At 39.2% G+C, this 21,993-nt stretch overlaps 1 protein-coding gene across 1 annotated transcript; it reads right to left on the bottom strand.

Moving 5' to 3' along the window:
* Positions 1 to 1,454: 1,454 nt before the first annotated feature.
* LOC118355962 (zinc finger protein OZF-like) lies at positions 1,455 to 15,040 on the bottom strand. The gene is made up of 5 exons (XM_035723470.1): positions 14,886 to 15,040; positions 12,798 to 12,856; positions 6,731 to 6,857; positions 5,116 to 5,205; positions 1,455 to 2,755 (listed from the first exon to the last, which is right to left on the bottom strand). Exons 1-5 carry the CDS (start codon positions 14,914 to 14,916, stop codon positions 1,455 to 1,457), a joined length of 1,608 nt encoding a protein of 535 aa, XP_035579363.1. The 5' UTR covers positions 14,917 to 15,040.
* Positions 15,041 to 21,993: the final 6,953 nt, after the last annotated feature.

Genomic DNA, 21,993 nt, shown 5'->3' with positions numbered 1-21,993 from the left:
GATTAAGTAAGAAAGTACATGTCAAAGTGCTTAGCAGAATGTGTGTGTGGCAGAAATATCCAATAAAGGAAGCTTTAAAAAACTCAATTCTGATAATCACAAGGATATAGAGATCCCAAGCTATGCATAGCAGTACTCATGTAAGTACTATGAGTTGAAACAGGACTAGGAACAGGAATTTCTTTGTGTACAACTATTTTTATCACGTGTTGAATATGCCAACATTGCTTACAGCCACATCACTGCCTGCTTTGCCTGTTGCCTCTTAACTGTATGCTTTACACCAAGTGATATTTTTTAAAAGTCTACCACTTTTTTTTTTACAATTTATTTGAGAGGGAGAGAGAGAGTGTACAGGGGGAGGGGCAGAGGGAGATGGAGAGACTTTCAAGCAGACTCCCTGCTGAGCATGGAGCCCAATGTGAGGCTTGATCCCATGACTCAGATTATGACCTGTTCTGAAATCAAGAGTCAGACACTTAACCAACTGAGCCACCCAGGCACCCCTCTACCACTAACTTTTGATGTCTCTATAAATGCATTGGCTTCATCTTCTCTTAATTCTATATACCTTAAGAAAGAGTGGGGGAAGATCTATTATTTAGTTACAATTTATCCTTTTATGTTTTTTAAGATGTGGGGAAAATGGTGTCATTTAGTGCAGAAAGGCAGGTGCAAATATCCATATTCACTTCCAAATGACAGATAATTTAGGTTATGAATGCTATTTCTACATCACTTGTAGAATGATCACATATAGTAGTCACTTTGTTGTCCTGATTAATCAATTTGCAGTTGACCCTTGAACAACACAGGTTTTAACTGTGCAGGTCCATGGATTTTTTTTTTATTAATATAGTACAGTACTATAAATGTATTTTTTCTTCCTTATGACTTTCTTAATAACATCTTTTCTCTAGCTCATTTAATTGTAAGAATACAGTATGCCATACATATTACATAAAAATATGTGTTGACTGACAGTTCATGTTACCAGTAAGGCTTCCAGTCAATAATAGACTATTAGTAGTTAAGTTTTTGGAGAGTTAAAAGTTATACATGAATTTTCAACTGCACAGGGGGACCCTAATCTACGTTGTTCAATGATCAACTGTACTCACTCATTTAAAAAATTTGTACCTTGGAATGCCTAGGTAGCTCAGTCATTTAAAAAATTTGTACCACAAGTGATCAAGCTAATCACATATGGTTGAGATTTTTCTACATACTTAAAAAACTTTTACTATTAGGCCTGGACCAAGATGTCCAATATAATTTTTTGGATACATGATTTTTCAAACTTGCTTCTCAGTATGAATTTTCTGGTGCTTAATAGTTTAGGAGCTACTGTTGAAGGCTTCCCATGTTTAGTACATTCATAGAGTTTTTAGACTTTATGAATTCTATGATGTGTGATGAAATTTTAATCATTTAATTAAAGTTTTCTCATTCCATTAAAAGGGTTTCTGTTCCATATGAATTCTCTGATGAACAATGAGAGTAGATTTCTTGCTGAAAGCTTTTCTACAATTACTACAGTCATAGGGTTTTTCTCCAGTGTGTATTCTATGATGTACAGTGAGGTGTGACTTCTTACTAAAGGCTTTTCCACACTCAATGCATTCATACGGCTTCATCCCAGTATGGATTCTTTGATGAACAGTGAGTTGTGATTTCTGGATAAAAGCTTTTCTGCATTCACTGCATTCATAGGGTTTCTCCCCAGTATGAATTCTCTGATGTTCAATGAACTGTGAGCTCCGGATAAACGCTTTCCCACAATCACAGCATTGATACCTTTTGTCCCCAGTGTGAGTTCTCTGATGTACAATGAGATCTGACTTTTGAATGAAGGCTTTTTTACATTCATTACACTCAAAGGGTTTCTCTCCAGTGTGAATTCTGTGATGTACACTTAGTTCTGACTTCCTGTTGAAGGCTTTTCCACACTCTTTACATCCATGGGGTTTCTCCCCAGTATGAATTCTCTGATGTACAACGAGCTGTGACCGCCAGATGAAGGCTTTTCCACAGTCACTGCATTCATATGGTTTCTCCCCAGTATGAGCTCTTTGATGAACACCAAGCGTTGACTTCTTGATGAAAGCTTTCCCACATTCATTGCATTCATAGGGTTTTTCCCCTGTGTGAATCCTCTGATGAATAATGAGGTTTGACTTCTGGATGAATGCTTTCCCACATTCACTACATTTATAGGGTTTCTCTCCTGTATGAGTTCTCTGATGTACAGTGAGTTGTGACTTCTGAATAAAGGTTTTTCCACATTCTTTACATTTGTATGGTTTCTCCCCAGTATGAATTCTCTGATGTACAATGAGTCCTGACTTTCCACTGAAAGCTTTCCCACACTGAATACATTTATATGATTTCTCACTGGTTAGAATTTTTGGTTGTACAAAGAGGTGTGACTTCTGCATGAAGGCTCCGATGTGTTCATTAGATGTTCTGTTCCGATGAATTCCTTTCCCAAGTACATTGTTACATTCATGATCTATCTCCTCAGTTAGTGGCTTATTGTTAATGAATGCAACTTGATTCAAACGCTTGTCTTGGTTTTCCTGGTGATTTATCTCATCTTCAAGTCTCCAGTCTTCAAAAGTTGAGTATACAATCATGTTATGGAGTATCACTTGTTCAGAAATGCTCTTCCATGGTGTTAATTCTTTCATCTTGGGTCTAATATCAAAGTCTGAAAAAAGCCCAAGTGTAAATGATGTTACTTGACTCTTGAGCTCTGAAGAATACAAAACAAAACACAAAAATAAAAAACAAAGCTCTTAATTTTAGTAGAAATAGATAGAAATCTGATAATAAGTGCAATTAGCTTTGAAATGTAGAATATGACCTTAAAACTCAAAGACAGAAGAAGAAATAGACCTAAAAGAAGTGAGCAAGGGAGCAATGGAAAAAGAGTTGATGAACTCAGTGTCAAAGTTCCACATGGCACCAGCGCCAATCCACCACAACGCTCTGTGAAGAGCAGAAGCAGATCAAAAAATCATTTCAGGAAGGACAGAGGAAGTATGCTAGCAAAGGAGACTGAAGGTGAGTTGAAGTGACCAGCAGAAAGATTAAATCCACACTAAATATAAAAATATTCATAAATATTTTATAAGTAACCAGGTAGAAGCACAACTACAGGGTAGGGCTTTCCAAGTACATTCATCTGAAAGAGTCAGAAGACACAAAAAGCATGGGATGGGACAGGCTCTATTAAAAGGGGGAAATTCTGAGTTTGAAGACCAGGCAGTTTCAGAGGGAGAAAAAAGGCAAAAAAAGAAGGAAGAAATACCCACTCATAATTGGGTGGTGGTAATGGGGAAAGAAAACAAGGGAAATTCAGGGTCCTGGAAGACAAAGAGAACCACAAAACCAGAAAAGCCGAAACTCCTCTTCAATCCAAAAGAAAGGAAGGAGGGAAAGGCCCTGCTATATTAACAGAGAAGGACTCCATAATATTCAAAAGTCTTATGAAAATACTGTAATGTAATAAAAATGAACAAAAGAAAAATATAGTCCATAGAGAACTACTACCGAAAATCAGGAAATGAATTTGTGCAGATATCAACAGAGGAAATTGTCCCTTGTCAAACCAAAACCAAAAAGAAAACTAGCCATAAAGCAAAATAAAATTTTGTCTGAACTCTAAACAGAATTAAATATACTCAAACAAGTATTTCAGGTCATGGAAAACCACCATGAATCAGAACTTATTTAAAAAAGAAAAAAACAAATAAACAAAAAATAGAGTGATGAAAAAGAATTGGTTAAATTTGGAGGGGGGAATGAAAGATTAAATTATAAGGTGTGGGCAGGGGGTAAGGAGAATTTCTTTTTTTTTAATTAATTTTTTATTGTTATATTCATCACCATACATTACATCATTAGTTTTTGATGTAGTGTTCCATGATTCATTGTTTGTTCATAACACCCAGTGGTCCATGCCGAACGTGCCCTCTTTAATACCCATCACCAGGCTGACCCATCCTCCCACCCCCCTCCCCTCTAGAACCCTCAGTTTGTTTTTCAGAGTCCATCGTCTCTCATGGTCGTCTCCCCCTCCGATTTACCCCCCTTCATTCTTCCCCTCCTGCTATCATCTTCTTTTTTTTTTCTTAACATATATTGCATTATTTGTTTCAGAGGTACAGATCTATGATTCAACAGTCTTGCACAATTCACAGCGCTCACCATAGCACATACCCTCCCCAATGTCTATCACCCAGCCACCCCATCCCTCCCACCCCCCCAACACCAGCAACCCTCAGTTTATTTCCTGAGATTAAGAATTCCTCATATCAGTGAGGTCATATGATACATGTCTTTCTCTGATTGACTTATTTCGCTCAGCATACCACCCTCCAGTTCCATCCACGTCATTGCAAATGGCAAGATCTCATTCCTTTTGATGGCTGCATAATATTCCATTGCATATATATAGGGGGTAAGGAGAATTTAATAAGCAGCACGGAAAAAGGCAGGAAAATAGCCAACATAATAAAAATAACATAAAAAATCCAGTAAAAATGGTCACAGAGAAAGGAGAAAAAGAAGAAGGCAAAGTAATATTTATATTACTGGAGAATCTGAAAAATTTTAAAAACACAAAGCAAAAGATTATAACTCCAAGACATATCACACTGAAAGGAAGGTGAGAAAAACAAGGTAATTATAAAGGATATGAATATCATTCAATAAGTCACTTTGATAGAGGGCATTATCTAAGACTGGGTAAATGGATAAAGGGAGGAATATAAGCCCATTTTGGAAGAATAGGGTGCTGAAGATGTTAGCCAAAGAGAGGTTAACTAAGAAATGTCCTAAATGACATGGGCATAAATAAGATCCAAAGTACAGGTAAGGGGGTTACTTCTCTCTCTCTAAAAGTTAAGCAAAGAAAATGGATTGCATGGTTATTAGATATGTAGCAGTGTTATTTAGGTATTTGACAATCCCACACCAACCGTCTTCAGCCACTTCTAGACATCTATGACCTTAAAGAATGATTTCCTAAAAAATATTTCAAAGATAAATGTCTCATTAATCAGGATTAATCTTACATCCCTGTCTCCCACATGCCAGGTTCTCACTTACCTGAGTAGGCCCAACTTGAGATTCCTTCCTCCTTCATCCATGGTTCTCCTTGCTTCAATGAGATTACATCTGACTTCAGAGACTGACATCCTGTTTATGGGAAATGATACAGGACTTGGCCATTAGTGGACATCCAACCATCCTAGAACTCAAGCCCATCACATATGCACCAGAATAGCTAAAATTAAAAAGACTAACATTACCAGATGTTGATGGAACTCTCATATATTGCTAGTAAGAAATAAATTGCTATAACCTCTATGGACAACTGGTAGTATCTACTAAAGCTAAATATACATGTGCTCCATGACCCAGAAATTCCACTCCTATGTATATACCTAACAGAAATAAAATACTTATTTCCACTAGAAGATGCATATAAGAATGTCCATTAAAAACGTAAAAAAAAAAAGTAAAAAAAGACAAAAAGACAAAAACAAAGAATAAGAAGATAAAAAAAAAAAAAAGAATGTCCAAAACAGCTTTATTCAATGACCCAAGTCTGAAATAAGCCAAATAACTATCAACAGTAGAATGGATACGTTGACGAATTACCCTACACTCGTTAAATGGAATATGGTGCAACAGTAAGGAGAAACAAATATTGTCATGTGCAACAACATGGATGAATTCCACAGACACTATGTTAAATGAAAGATGTCAGACAATTACAGTGATTACACTTACATGAAGTTCAAGAACAGAAAAAACTAATCTATGGTGATAGAAGCCACAAGTTGTTATCTCTGAGGAGATAAATGGCAAGGGGTCAAAGGGAGCCTGCTAGGGTGCCTGAAATGTTTTGTACCTTGATCTGGGCGGTGGTTAAATAACATAGGAAAAAGATGCATCAATCTGCATATTTAAGATCTGAGCACTTTATTACATATGTTCTATTTCAATTAATCTATAAAAACTAAGAACTTGGGCACAGCCCATTGTCTTTAACCCTCAAAGAATAAGCAGGATGCAGCACCCATTCTCTTTTCATCCAAGTCCACTGGTATATTTGGTACTCAAAATCAATATTCTTTTGACCTTCGTAACTTGAAATGAAGCTCATAAAACATGCAGTGACCCAGCAGCTTTTAGTAAATAAGAAAGGAAAGGCAGTCAATTGGGTACTATGGTGGATTTAATATATGTTCATAAATTCCTTGCCACTCCTCCCTTCAAGAAGTCCTCTCCTTCCCTTAAGCATGGGCTGGACTTGGTAACTGTTTCTAATAAACACAGTAAGGTAGAGGTGATGGTCTGTGATTTCAGAGACCCAGTCACAAAAGGCCCTGTGACTTCCTCCTGGCTCTCCCGATCACTCTCTGGGGAAGTTTGTCATGTCGTGAGAACAGGCCCCCATGGTGAGGAAGGAGCTGAAGGCTCCTGTCAACAGCCATGTAAGTGAGTTATCTTAGAAACAGATCCTACACTCTCAAACCTTCAGATGACTGCAGCCTCTGCTCACATCTGATTAAAGCCACACGGGAGACCACAAGCCAGAACCACCCAGCTAAGCCCTTCCAAACTAAACTGTTTGTTTTAAGCCACTAAATTTTGAAGTAATTGTTATGCAGCAGCAGATAACTAATACCCAGTACCCTCTGAGAGATGTTCTTACCCACTGAAACAAGGTTGCTATAGTTCTCCAGCATCACATCCCTGTACAGGTTTCTTTGAGCAGAGTTCAGGTGCTGCCACTCCTCCCAAGTGAAGTCCACAGTGACATCCTTGAGTGACACAAATCCCTGTAACAGGACATTCCTGTTCAATCTAAAGTGAAAAACACTGGGTGATGTGTAAAAGATGTTTAATCATGCAGAGTTCATCATAATAAATTAAAGAAGATGTTTACTATGAGGCCAGTTTTACTATGTGGAAGAAGCAGAACTCCTATTAGGAAAACTCTGCTATTGAGAAACCATTCATCCTCTCTTTCCACCAATAAGCATGTATTAGGCCACAACACAACCTGCACTATTTGATAGTCAGAATACAAATATGAAGAAAACACTGGAAGTTTACAGAATAGTAGATGGAGACAAACAAGTAAATATATAAAAGCTATTGGGTGTTAAATGGGTTATAATAGAAATAGGAAAGAAGAAATGATTCTATTTGGGGAGGTTGAGATGGGTTTTGTAGAAGATATACAGTTATGCAAAATGAATAATGAAAAATGTAAAATTTTTTAAAGTAAAGATAAAATACTTTATTGAAGTGTCAAAAATGAATAGAGTAAACTCCAGTAAGATACGGAGGAGGGAGAAAGATCATTCTAGATGGAGAAATTAGTAAAGAAAAAAGCAATGGGGACAGGAAAAAGAACATGGCAAATTCAAGGAACTGTTCGTACCTTCGGAATAACGCTCAGACATCATTTATTCATTTACTGTTTTCACAATTTTTATGTATCTGCATGTCACTCACACTATTTTTGACTTAATAGTTTTAACAACTCTTTTACTTAAATAAATGATTTTAAAAGGAAACCACTAAAGGGAAAACCAGTATCAGTTCCTGAAATGAAGATAACAAAATCTGCAAAACAAGCATATGCTGATGAAATGTCACTTATGGGGTCTGCTTTAAAATACTCTAGAGAACAGGGGTGCTTGGGTGGCTCAGTTGGTTAAGTATCTGACTCTTGATCCCATCTCAGGTCTTGAACTCAAGGTCGTTAAGCTCAAGCCCCCACTGGGTTCCACACTGGGCATGGAGCCTACTTAAAAATGAAAAAAAATACAAACAAAAAACTCTAGAGAACAAATAAAGTGAGAGGGGAAAGACATAAGATTGGAAAAACACTGATAATTGCTGAAAATATAAGAAGAAACACAGGGGTTCATTAAATTGTTCTCTAAATTTTTGTGTATGTTGGCATTTTCCCTTAAAGAACTTATAAAAATTAAATACAACAAAACCATTGTTTTTAAAGTTTAAACTAAAATAAAAACAATAAAATGTAAGCAATATTTAATTTGGTCAATTTATTTTTTTAAATACCTACTTAGAAATAAGAAGAAGAATAGAGTAACTTATGATCAGTTAGTAATAAAGTATTACTTTGTTTTTACTTATTTTTCAAACCATGATTAGGTTCCACCTCAATAAGAGAATTCAATTTTTAAATTTGATGTTGATCAAATCCGACTAAGATGTATCCGAAAGACAGTGGGAAGATGAGAGAAGGAAAGTAATCAACTAAGAGTGCTTGGGTTTCGGGCTAAGCAACTGGCATCCCACTCAAGTCCAGAAAATAAGAGCGAGCAGGTTTGGGGGGGAGGAGAGAGGTGGACTCTACTTGTCCAACAGTAAAAGGACAAATGATTTGATTTAAAAATGGGCAAAGGATTTCAATAAACATTTCTCCAAAGCAGATATGCAAATGGACAATAAGCACATGTAAAGATGCTCAACCTTACTAGTCAATAGGGAAATGCAAGTCAAAACCACAAGGAGATACAACTTTACACCTAATAGGATGGTTATAATCAACAAAATGGAAAATACAATTGTTACTGAGGATGTGGAGAAACTGGAACCCTCATAAGCTGCTGGTGGGAATGTAAAATGGTGCAGCTGCTACACAAAACACTTGGGCAGTTCTTCCAAAAGTTAAATGTAGAATTACCGTATAACCCAGCAATTCCACTACTAGGTGAAAAAAAAAGACCCCAATAATTGGACAACACCAGCTGAAAGATAAGATGGATTCCTTCATGTCAAGGGAGAGAAACTACAATTTTAACCAGCCCAAATGACCATGGGAAACAAAACCAGTTAGCATACCATGAGGTGACAAACCTGCACAAAAGTCAACAAAATCCATAAAATCCCGTGCAACACATCTTACCATGTTCTCCGTGGCTCTGCCACAGCCTGATGTTGCCACCAGGAATAGCAGGCTGTATCCTGTTTGTCATTCTACTCCTGAAGTTACAGCTTAGGACTGCAGTCTGACCAACCCAGTAAGGGCACAGAACTTGCAGTTTTTGCCTATTTAACCCCAAACATAAACCTTCCCCTTCAGAGCACACTTTTGGTTGTAGCTGAAGGCTGCGATCTCCCTGGTTTACACACTGTATGGCAAGAAAGCTTTCCCTTGCCTCTGACTAAATCTCTGCATTCCAGGAATTTTGGTTTACATAGGTATATACCCAGATTTGAAAACAGGTACTCAAAGAGATACTTGTAGGTAATTCACAGCAGCTTTATTTACAATAAAACCAAAAGGTAGAAACAACCCGAGTGTCCATCAGATGAAGGGATAAACAAAATGTGTTTATATAATGGAATATTACTCAGCCATAAAAAGGAATGAAGTTCTGATACATGCTACAGCATAGATAAACCTCAAAAACATGCGAAGTGAAGTAAGTTAGACACAAAAGGACAAATTTCATATGATTCCACTTCTATGAAATATCTAGAATAAGCAAATTCATAGAGCCAGAAAGTAGTTTTGAGTTTACCAAGGGCTGTGGGGGTAAGGGAAAAATGGGAGTTATTGCTCAATGGGTACAGAGTTTCTGTTCGGGATGATGAAAAAGTTTTGGAAACAGAGAGTGGTGATGGATTCACAAATTGCAAACATAATTAATACCACTGAATTGCACACTTAAAAATGGTTAAAATGGCAAATTTTATATTTCACCACAAAAATTCTATTGGCCCAAATTAACTTTAGTTAAAGTTTCCTTTGTGAGATAACTCCCCCTGGTGTAGTTTCTATCTGTGACTCACACCAGAGAGTAAACTCACGTTAGTTCGGTTATTGTACGAACAGTACCATAATGTGATTTAGAATGAGAAATACATATTTGGTCTTTGTAGTTCCTAGCATAGAGCTCCTAAAACCCTTGGAATTTCCTGTGATGAAGGTGATAAAGGTGCCTTTTGTTATGATAATGACATGGCTTTTGGAAAGCACCTAAGGAGGGGGTGGCTGGTCACCAGGGGCACCAACCAAGAGTAGACAGAACTTTCAGTCCCACTCCTGATTTCGGGGGAGGGAGGTGGGGCTGGAGGTTCAATCCATCACCAATGGCCAATGATTTAATTGATCATGCCCACATTATGAAGCCTCCAGAAAGACCCGAGAGAGTTCAGAGAGCTACCAGAATGTTTCCACGTGACAGATGCCAGGTGCCAAGCCTTGGACTCCATGCTTCTTTGTTCAGGATGTTGTCTTATGTAGCTCTTCCTTGGCTGTTGATTTGTATCCTTTAATATCCTTTGTAATCAACTGGCAATCGAGTGTTTAAATTGGTTTCCTGACTCCTAGGGGCCACACTAGCAAATTAATAGAACCAAAGGAGGGGGTTGTGGGAACCTCTGATTTATACCTAGTCAGTCCGAAGCAGAGGCAACAACTTGGACTTTTGATTGTCATCTGAAGTGAAGGGCAGTCTTGTGGGACCGAGCCCTTGACCTATAGGATCTGACACTATCTCCAAGTGGGTAGTGTCAAAATTGAGCCGAATTGCAGGACAGCCAGCTGGTGTCAGAGATTGATTGCCTGGTGGTACGGGGAAGAAACCCCACACATTGGAAATGGGTGCAGAATTACAGGTACATAACCCAGTATTCCCCAAACTTTCTTTTTTTTTTTTAAAGATTTTATTTATTTGACAGAGAGACACAGTGAGAGAGGGAACACAAGCAGGGGGAGTGGGAGAGGGAGAAGCAGGCTTCCCGTGGAGCAGGGAGCCCGATGCAGGACTCGATCCCAGGACCCTGAGATCATGACCTGAGCCAAAGGCAGATGCTTAACGACTGAGCCACCCAGGCGCCCCCTCCCCAAACTTTTAAAAATCAGAGACTGGGTACTGTGATATGATAAGAAATACATATTTTGGTCTTCATCCCTGGCTCCTAGTCAGAATTCCTAAGACCCTTATAATTTCCCAAGGAATAAAGGTGTGGCGAGCATCTTTTGTTCTAATATTTGTTCTTTGACTCTGGTTCCTGACACAGAACTCCTAAAATCCTTAGAATTTCCTGGATGACAGGAGTGTCTTTTGTTCTAATGAGGTGACTCTTGAGGAGACATTTTTCAGTTAAAAAAAAAAGTGCAAAGTATATATAATATATACCTTTTTAAAAAAACATAAATTATTTCAATACTGAGATATGGTCATTAAAAAGATATGTAGGTAGGGGCGCCTGGGTGGCTCAGTTGGTTGAGTGATTTCAACTCTTGATTTCAGCTCAGGTCATGATCTCAGGGTCATGAGATTGAGCCCTTCGTGTCAGGCTCTGCACTCAGCAGGGAGTCTGCTTGAGATTCCATTTCTCCCTCTCCCTCTGCCCCTCCCCCCACCCATGCTCTCTCACTCATCTCTCTCTAAAATTAAAAAAAAAAAAAAAAAAGATATGTAGGTAGTTCTTTTCTCCCCATACCTCAGGGGATCACCTTGTACATCTAAGGAATGGATGCTCCCCGCTTTGAAGACTACTATACTGAAACTGTGTGCTACATAGTGGGTATAACCAATGGAACATGAGAGATAAAAATTAGATATATATCTTCAAATAAAAACATTTAAAACCATATGACAATCACAACCACTAAGATGCTTGCCAGCAATGTTTAGCTGAGTGATAAACCAACAGAAATGAGCAAATTCACTTGATTTCCACTATCCATGAAGCATACTCACTTGATATACACTTTGAGGCTCTCAACCTACTGCATTTTAAAAAAAATATTTTATTTATTTACTTGAGAGAGAGAAAGAGCGAGAGCACAGAGGGAGAGGGAGAAGCAGACTCCCCACTGAGCAGGGAGCCCGATGCAGGACTCGATCCCAGGACCCTGAGATCATGACCTGAGCTGAAGGCAGATGCTTAATCAACTGAGCCACCCAGGCGCCCCAACCCATTGCATTTTAAAGGAAAAATATTTCATTATTTATTGGTTAAAAACTGCAAATTAAAATTGATACTATTATGACCTTTAATAATATTAATTCCTTGGACGAATTTCACAAACTTTTATTCATGGATCAAGACAGATTTTTTGACAGCTATGTACCTGGGCCCCATGATTTTACTGGCTAGAAATTGAATTCTGCCTTGTTATGATGCCCTGTAGTTATTTTGAGAAATGACTTAAGAAACAGCTATAGGGAGGCCTCCTATGGAATTTATCATGGGTTGGTAAATGTTAAAGACCCTGGGGCGCCTGGGTGGCTCAGTTGGTTAAGCGACTGCCTTCGGCTCAGGTCATGATCCCGGAGTCTTGGGTTCGAGTCCCGCATCGGGCTCCCGGCTCAGTGGGGAGCCTGCTTCTCCCTCTGACCCTCTCCCCTCTCATGCTGTTTCTCTCTCTCTCAAATAAATAAATAAATAAATAATCTTAAAAAAAATGTTAAAGACACTGCCTACTACATCATATGTATGCATCAAGAGAATAATTTCAAACCTAAATGCCAAAAATTCTTTACTTCCCTCAAGAAAATACCATATTTACTGTGTTATATAAATCCTATCATTGTAGATGATATGCTCAACTTTAATAACTATAAAAGACCCTATAACTTGTATGATTATATTTCACACATTATTTGGTCTAGATTTTCTATTTTATTTTCCCAGATCTCTATTTACATTTTTTCATTTAATTAATTCTTTTAAACTGCCTCAAATACAATGGAAAATAATATGGGATATAAATAACTCACCTGAGAATTGGTCATTTTCTGTTGCTCTTCAGAAGGTGCAGATATCTGTAAAGACAGAGCTGGGATAAAAAGAAGACCACCTTGAGAATCTAGGCCTGCCCTGTGATTCCCAGAATTAGGAGCCTAGAAATTCCTATAACCAACTACATAAAAGACTACCTTTCAGAAACTGCCCCTTTCAAAGTTTCCTTTGAGGGACCACAAAAGATTATGCTGGGATAACATCAACCTATTACAGTTCTGAAAGCGTCAGGCTATGGTATGTTTTATCTTTGTGGATGTGTATCCCATTGTATGTTTAAGAAGTTTCTCCTCCTTTGACCCCATAAATCTATAATTAGATATTTATCCTAAAAAAAAAGGCATGAATGTACATAAAGATATATCTGCAAGGATATTCATCACGATGCCGCTTGATCACTTAAAAAGTAGAAACCACCTAGATGTTCAACAATAGGGATTGGTTACAACAGTTATCAAAGTATAGAACACTCGACAGCCATTAAATTATCTTAGAAAAGTATTTACAGATTTGGAAAAAGGGTCTTGTTGTATTACAAAGCAAGAAAATAGGGTATAAAACAATAAGTATACTGAAAAGAAATATATTCGAAAGAAAAAAAAGTGTGTGAAAGGACATACATCAAAATGTTATGGTTACCTTTGGGTGGTAGAATTACAAGTGATTTCTATTGGGTTGTATTTAGCATTTTCATTTTCCAGTTTTCCTAGAATAAACTGTTACTTTTTAGCAGTTATTATTCTACTGACCTCTTAACCCAAACTCGTATCAAGGAAGTTCTAAAAGAGCACAATTCACTAGCTCAATAAATTAAATAAGCTGTAACAGTCACTCTCATCCACAGACTTATAGGACCACTTCAAATGTATAGACTCAGTTCAAATGTCACCTCCTCTAGAAAGCCTTTTCAAATGTCTCCTGGATAGACTCAGCCATTCCTTCCTCTGACTTGCCCATAGTGTCCAACACTCTGATACTGGGTTTTCCTGATAGAGGTTTAAGGCAAGGGATGATGAAGCCTGAACTAAGACCATGGCAGTGGGAATGGGGAGGACAAACTGGTGAGATGTCAGGGAGGCAAAATCACCAGGATGAGAAGATTGATCCAACCATGGGGAGAAGGGTGGGGAGAAAACTAGATGTCTCCAGGATTTATACTATGGCCATCTAGAAGAAGAGTGACGCTATTCATAACGATGAACATAGTAGGATGAGCAGGTGAAGTATGGAGAAGGAAGATGATATAGTCTATTTCCATCACGTTAAGGTTGAGATCCTGTGAGTAAACCTCACAGAGATGTGGAGACAGTTGACTACTGTGAATCTGGAGCATGTTAGTAACGTCTGGGCTGGTGCTATAGACTGGCAAGTCATGCCTTTAAAGGCAGAAGCTGATAGAATGAGTGTGGTTGAAATTATCCAGAGAGAGCACATGGATAGAAAGACAGGCAAAGGGAAAAGGCACAGGTTTGAGAAAGGCTTTTTGAGAGACTTCGGCTTGAAGTACTTGGCTAGCTCCAAGGCAGTAGTAGGGAATATAAACTGCCTGAAGCCCATTCACCAGATAGATCCAAGGGTGGAAACAAAACCTCCGGGGGGAGGATGGGAACTCTCTCCTGACCCTAATATCCTTACATGCATAAAACCCATACAAGAAAACCCAGCCCACAATATGTGTGGAGTGCAGCCTGAATGCAGACTATTATTATTCAGGGCTGGAGCCCAATCACTGGTCGCAAGCCATCTGCTCCCCAAGCTACCAAATAGGCTCCTAACAGTAGCCCACTACAACCCCCACACACTGATCCAAAATAACCCTAAAGATGGATATCTGCCTTCAGGACCCAACCGTTGATTTCTATGTGACCCCAATCCGTGACTCTGAGAGACGCAGAATCACACAGACACGCCCAATCACTAGTCCCACAAATTCCCAATCAGCCGCTGAACCTCCTCTGAGTCCACTACCGGCAGCACCACTAAATACCGATCTCCACCTGGCGGCAATCACTATTTTGAGCGGGGCTGTTTAATTAATAACCACAATTAAGACGAAAATTACGGACCGCTAGAGATGCTCAGTCGCTGATCAAACATGATGCCCTTACTCCCAACACCGCAGCCAGTGACTGAAACTTCCTTTCTGAGAACCGGACCCCTCAACTCCCAGCCTCGCCTGAAGGGCCCTCAGCTGAGCGCTAGGGCCGCCCCCTCCCGTCGCCAGGGCTGCGGACTCTCCGGTGTTAACGGCGGAAGCAAGGGCAGCTCTCGACCTGCTTCTATCGCGATACTTACAGGGTGTTTGGTTCGCCAGAGCCGGGGGGATTAAAATGGCCGCGCCTAGTGAACGGAAACTGTGTCGGAGTGGGAGGCGCCATATTTCGAGTAGATGTTGGCGCCGTACAGCAGAGAATGCTAAGAGAAAGGGAAGTTAGAAGTGGGATACGGGAGCTGCTGAAAAGATGTACTGGGACAATGCGGGAGCAAAAACATAAAGTAGGAAAAAAATCCCAGGTCTTGGAGGATGGAGTCAGGGAATCTCTCCAGCTAAGATGTGTAGAAAATGGAAACTCAGCGCAAGGTGCAAAATAAAGATGAGGAAGTAGGGTGGGGAAAGAGGAGCCGCTCCTGTTACTAAGCAAACGAGGAGCATGAGTCTCAGCCCGAGTCAGTTGATCTACAACACATTGTCTCACTTTCCCAATGATAGGTATAGTAATGATAATAGTATGCGTACTGAGGTAGGTTATTTAATTTAGGTTTTAACTGAGGTGGAAAAGTCAGGACGGAGCAGTATTCTCCTTGAGAGATAGCACTGGGAGAGGGAAAGTCAGAATGCTTTCATCTGGTGACCTCCAACCCGCCATCCTGGAAAATGAAATTCACATGTCCTCTTCTGGGAATGCTTTCCCAGACTGGGATGGGCAGACTCTGCCCCTGCTGAAGACACATCAGATAGCAGCAGAGGGGAAATGATTGAGGATAAACTCTGTAGGATGATTCAGAACCCCTAGGTGTTCTTCTCAACCTGGTCTTGAACTTGCTCTGTGGCTTTGGGCCAGCCCCTTGCCCTCAGGTCTCTCATTTGTAAAGTAGAAGAAGATCGTGAAATACTCGTTTGGGTATTTCAATGTTTGCTGACATAAAGAAGAAAATTTCAGCGTCAGTGTCAATGAAAAGCACTTCAGAACGCATGCAGTTTTTTAAAAATAATAAATACCATATAGTAGCATTATTAATGTAAAATTAAATAAGGAGGCTAATAGACTGAGGTGGTTCTAATGCCTTAGCAAACCCAAACCTAAGCCTGTAATGCCTCAAGGTTAAGAAATCAAAACCTAAGGACAACCACAAACGAGGCTTCCCCAAATAGTACAACTGCTTAAACTATAGGCAATCAAATAATTTCCTTGCTTTGCTTCTAGGTCTTTTCTATAAAAGTCTTGCCTCTAGCTCTTGTCAGTGGAGCACTTCTTACCACTTGTGGTTTGGTGCTGCCCAATTTGAGTCAGTTTTAAGCTCAAATAAGCTTAAAAATTTTAATATGTCTTAGTTTATCTTTGAACATTACTACAAAATATCCAGCCCTAACTGATGCTGAACGACACTATGAATTAATTCTCAGCGTTGACTCAGCTCTTTAAGTCGGATACAGTGGACGTCATGCTTCTGGAATGTCCTCCCCAACTTTATGTCAGGAAAAGTTCTATTTGTGCTTTAAAGTTGGGCTCCAATATCCTGTTCTAAGTTTTTGCCAGAGCCCCTTGGCATCTGTGCCTTCCTACAGGGACAGCTGTGTATGCTTTCCTGTGTCCCAATCATCACTGCCTGGTGCTGGGGTTTGCAGTGTTTGTGTCTTTTCTGCCCTGGGGTCTGACAGCTACTCAGGGCAAGACTGTCAGAATCAGCTTAGTTTCCCTTTTTTTGTTTAATACATATTCATGTCTACTGAGTCTTCCACCATAATGTAAAGCTCATTTCTTCCTTCACTCACACACATTCATTATTGTCATGTTTGGTAATGCAAGGAAGGAGCTCAGAGTCTGAGAGTGACAATGTAGTATGATGAATGATCTGACAGAAGCATGACTGGTGCTGTGGGCACAGTAAGAGGTAACTAGCTAGGTTAGGGACCAGGTGGTAGTGGTGGGGGTGTGGGAAAGGGCTCTCACGATACTAAGGACATGATTTTAAAACTTGAGTCTTGGGGGGGCGCCTGGGTGGCTCAGTCAGTTAGGCATCTGCCTTCGGCTCAGGTCATGATCTCAGGGTCCTGGGATCAAGCCACGCGTCGGACTCTCTGCTCGGTGGGAAGCCTGCTTCTCCCTCTCCCTCTCCCGCTCCCCCTGCTTGTGTTCCCTCTCTTGCTGTCTCTCTCTCTCTCTCTGTCAAATAAATAAATAAAATCTTAAAAAAAAAAAGTTTAAAACCTGAGTCTTGGAAGGGGAGCAGGAGTTTGTCAGGAAAACAAGGTGAAGAAGGGCAGTCTCAACAGAAGAACAGCAGTTATATACCACTTCTTACATGCTTGATAGCAGACTAATCCCATCCCTACATCTTTGTTCAGGTGGTTCCTTCTTTTAGGAATTCCCACACACTCCTATTTTGGGGGTAAATCCCATGCCAAAACCAAGTGAGGTTCTTACGCTTTGTGAGGCCCCAAATTAATAGCTCTTTTACATGTATAATCTAATTCAGGAGTCTGCAATCTACAGCCCTGAGGCAAATCTGGCCTGCTGTCCGTTTTGATAAATAAAGTTTTACTGGAACACAGTCATGCTCATTCATTTACATATTGTCTGTGGTTGCTTTTGTGTTTTAATGGTAGAGTTGAGTAGTTGTGACAAAAACCATATGGTCTACCAAATCTAAAAGACTTACTATCTATTCCTTTACAGAAAAAGTTTGCTGACCCCTGATCTAATTTAATGGAAGGGAGAAACCATTATTATCCCTCTTATACAGAGAAGGAATCTGAGGCACCAAAAGGTCACATAGCAGGTTAGTGGTGTAGCCAAGATGTAAACTCCCAAAGTCTAACTCAGAGCTTATGCTCCTAGCCACTACACTACACTTCAATGAATGTCTTTTGAATATCAATTAATTTCTGTTGGTAAAGAGACAAAGATATCAATATAATCTGTCATCCAACCCAGGACAGCTTTGACAGTGAACAGAGGTGCTATTAATAACTATATCTGGACAAGGGGCACCAAACCTCTTCTGGGCAATCTGTGATGTGGGATCACCCTAGAGATAGGAACAGAGATACACAAGATAGAGCAAAATACATAGATAAAATAATGAAAGATGTTTTATTTCATAATCCAGATAAGTGTACTTTCTTGCTTTAGAGTTGTACACATCTACATTAAGAATACTTTCTGGTGAATTTTTATGTTACCCTCATTAGCTTATGATACTTCATCTTACTTAAGCAATGAAAATAATTCTTACTGTCCACATACTCCAGGTTAATCATGTTGTGTGGGGGGTGGGGTGGGGGGTGTTCTGTTTAATATTCCACTCTACTCTCAGCTGGCTTATAAGGTGAGAGGAAACATGGCCAGACAATCCATGAAAATGGTATAATGCACATCAGGAAAAAAAATGTGTAGAATCTTATGTGCAGCAGATGTGTGCAAATGTGTGATAGCTCTTTACTTTTATACAGATTTATAATATAAATACTGCCTTCAGTCAATCCAATATAATCAAAATTCATCTAAAACTGGTGGTTCTTATAGATTATTATAGAAAAGAGATGCAATCAATCAGGGAAAGCGCATACAATGGAAAAAACAAGACACCTAGGGTGGAGCCCTGGAAAATTTCAACTGGTGAGGGATAAAAGAAAGAGGAACTGATGATGGGAAAGGAAGAGAGAGGGAGGGAGCAGAAGATCAAGAAGAATGGTGTCAGAGGAACTAATGGTGAAATATTTCAAGGAAGAGGGAAGCATCAAATGTCAGATGCAACCAAACATCCACTAAGATAAGGACAAAAATGTCCCTTGGATTTAATAATTAGCAAGGCGGTTTTTTTTAGAAATTTTGTCACGGTAATGATGAAGACAGAGCGCTACCAAATTGCACTGAAGTATAAATGTGAACTGAGGAAGTAGAAACACCAAGGTAACACCAGTTTTCAAGAAGCTTGTATAGTAAGGGAGAGAAAGATGAGAATTCAGGTTACAAGCTGGTGTTTTTAACACACAAGAGAATTTAAGCAGGTCAAAGACTGAATTATTTCCAATGAAACACAGGTCTTCAGACAATTAAAAAGACACAGATCAAAAATCCAATGGAAAAAAGGACAGGTACCTCAATAATAATCAAAGATATGTTAATTAAACAATGAACTTTTCCATATTGATAAAATTTTTTAAATTGATCTTATCCAATATGAAGAAATCAAGTATGGAATTATTCGCACATACATGTAGATGGGTGGCAGACATTTGGCAATACTCTCAAAATATAATATGTGCCAAAACAACTTTAAAAAAGAAAAACAAAGTGGAAGGGATTACTCTCTTTACCTGGCTTCAAAACTTAGTATAAAGTTACAAGAATCAATTTAATGTAATATTGGCATCAGTTTAATGTAATAGATAAATAGATAAATGGAACAGAGAGTCCAGAAATAGACTCTCACATACATATTCAGCTGATGTTTATTTAACCCTTGGTACTGGTGGTATCAGTGGTGGGGAATGGACACCATGTGGAGTTCGTGGCAAGCCACAGTAGGAGAACAACATAGGCTCCTCAAATTTTGGAGCAAGGCCAGGCCATCTGCGGTGGAGGATTAGATGCTTTTGTAAAACATCTGCTGGCAGGCTATCGCACCCAGGTAAAGACAGAATGCATGACCATGCGACACTAAATGACTACTCCACCAGAACTACCCAGTATGGGGTAGAACCTGTCAAAACCATCAAGTCATGAATTAAGTGGGTTTAGAAAATATCCATTTTAGGATACAAGTGGAACATTCAGGAACAGCAGGTATAAGCAAGCACATGGCATCCACCACTGTTACATCAGCGTCCCGTGCAGGAACTTCAGGTTGATGCCTAAGTACTCTGAGCTCTTTGTGTTCAGGAACCAGCAGGCAAGAGGAGGGAGGTATCACTATCTTAGAAGAGGTGAATAACCCTGACGTCAGTAGAAAGTGAGCTGCTATCACACAATGTGGACAGGGAAGAAAACACAGAACCCATTGATCCACTTGGTACCCTTGCCCGATTGTGCCGTAAATGTACAGGTTCAGGTCTGAGAAGGGCATAATGGCCAGTGTCTTATGTCAGCAGAGGTAGCTGAGAATGGAAAGTGGAGAAGTGAGATGATGAGTTATCTGTTATAACCTTGGGACCACTATAGCAGCTTGAGCTATAGTTTATCCCACTAATCTCTTCTGAGAGACCATGACCTGAGCTGAAATCAAGAGTCAGACACTCAACCGAGCTATCCAGGTGCCCCTATCTTAACTAATTTTTCTGTCTAGCTGTTCTATGAGCTGCCTAGAGCAGGATGTGAAAATCTCCAGTTATGATTGTGGAATTTTTTATATCTCTCTTCAGTTTTTTCAATTTCTGCTTCGTGTATTTTGGAGCTCTGTTTTAGGTGCATAAATGTTCATGAACCTTATGTCTTCCTGAGGAATTAATCCTTTAATCTTTTTATATTGGCCCTCTTTATCTCTGTTAATACTTTTATTGAGAAGTCTGTTTTGTCTGCTATTAACATAGCCATTCATGCCTTTGTATGTATTTGTATATCATTTCAGTCCATTTAATTTTAACTTCTTTGTGTCTTTTTAAAGTCTAGACTTTGTACAGAGCATAAAATTGGGTCTTGCTTTTTTTATCCCATTATGAAAATCTCTGCCTTTTCACTGGAGAGTTTAGTTCACTAACTTTTTTTTTAAAGGATTTTCACGTGTTTTGTTTTTTTTTAAAGATTTATTTATTTATTTTGAGAGACTGAGAATGAGAGAGAGAGAGAGAGAGCACATGAGAGGGGGGAGGGTCAGAGGGAGAAGCAGACTCCCCGCCAAGCAGGGAGCCTGATGCAGGACTCGATCCCGGGACTCCAGGATCATGACCTGAGCCGAAGGCAGTCGCTTAACCAACTGAGCCACCCAGGCGCCCTAGTTCACTAACTTTTAAAGTAATTATTGCTGAGAATGGATTTAGGTCCACCATCTTACTATTTGTATGTTTGTCTCCTTTGATTTTCTTCTTCTGTATTTCCCTTCCTATTTCCATTATGAAAATTTTAAAATACTTTTTAGAGGTTCATAAATTTATCTGTTATATTTTTGACTATACCTCTTTGCTTTACTCTTCAGTGGTTTCTCTAGGGATTGCTCTATCATCTTTGACATTCATAGTCTACTTGAAGTTGCTATTGTACCAAATCACATAAAATTTAGACACATTCCTACATTATAGGCCTGCCCCCATTCTTCGTGCTAGCATTGTTACATGTATTGCATCTAAATGCCTTACAATCCACATAAGACAATGTTATAAGTTTTGTTTTAAACAACCCTAAGGGGGTGCCTGGGTGGCTCAGTCAGTTAAACGTCTGCCTTTGGCTCAGGTCATGATCCCAGGGTCCTGGAATCAAGCCTTGCTCAGTGGAGAGCCTGCTTCTCCTTCTCCCTCTGCTGCTCTCCTAGCTTGTTCCTCTGTCAGATAAATAAAACCTTTTTTAAAAAAATAAAAATCCTAAATATTTTAAAGAAATAAAGAGGTTAAAATAGTCTTATATTTACTTACATATTTACCATTTCTCATGCTCTTCAGTGCTTCCTGAAGAACTGAGTTTCCATTTGGTATCATTTTTTTCAGCCTGGAAAACATTATGGTCTTCTGGGGATAAATTCTCTTAATTCTTTTATCTAAGATGTCATTACTTCACCTTCATTTTTGAAGGATACTTTTGTTGGATACAGAATTCAAGGTCAGAGGGTTTTGTTTTGTTTTCCCATACCACTTTAAGGATCTACTGATCTACTGTCTTCTGGCCTCCACAGTTTCTGATAGTAAGTCACCAATCATTAGAATTGTTTTCTATCACATATGGGTTGTTTTCCCGGGGCTTTCCAGATTTTATTTTTATCTTTAGGTTCTGGCAGCTTGTTTAGGATGTGTTTTCCTCACAC

Source organism: Zalophus californianus, chromosome 13 (genome assembly GCF_009762305.2).
Source record: "Zalophus californianus isolate mZalCal1 chromosome 13, mZalCal1.pri.v2, whole genome shotgun sequence".
NCBI lineage: Eukaryota > Metazoa > Chordata > Mammalia > Carnivora > Otariidae > Zalophus > Zalophus californianus.
This window is presented reverse-complemented; position numbering and strand designations above follow the sequence as displayed.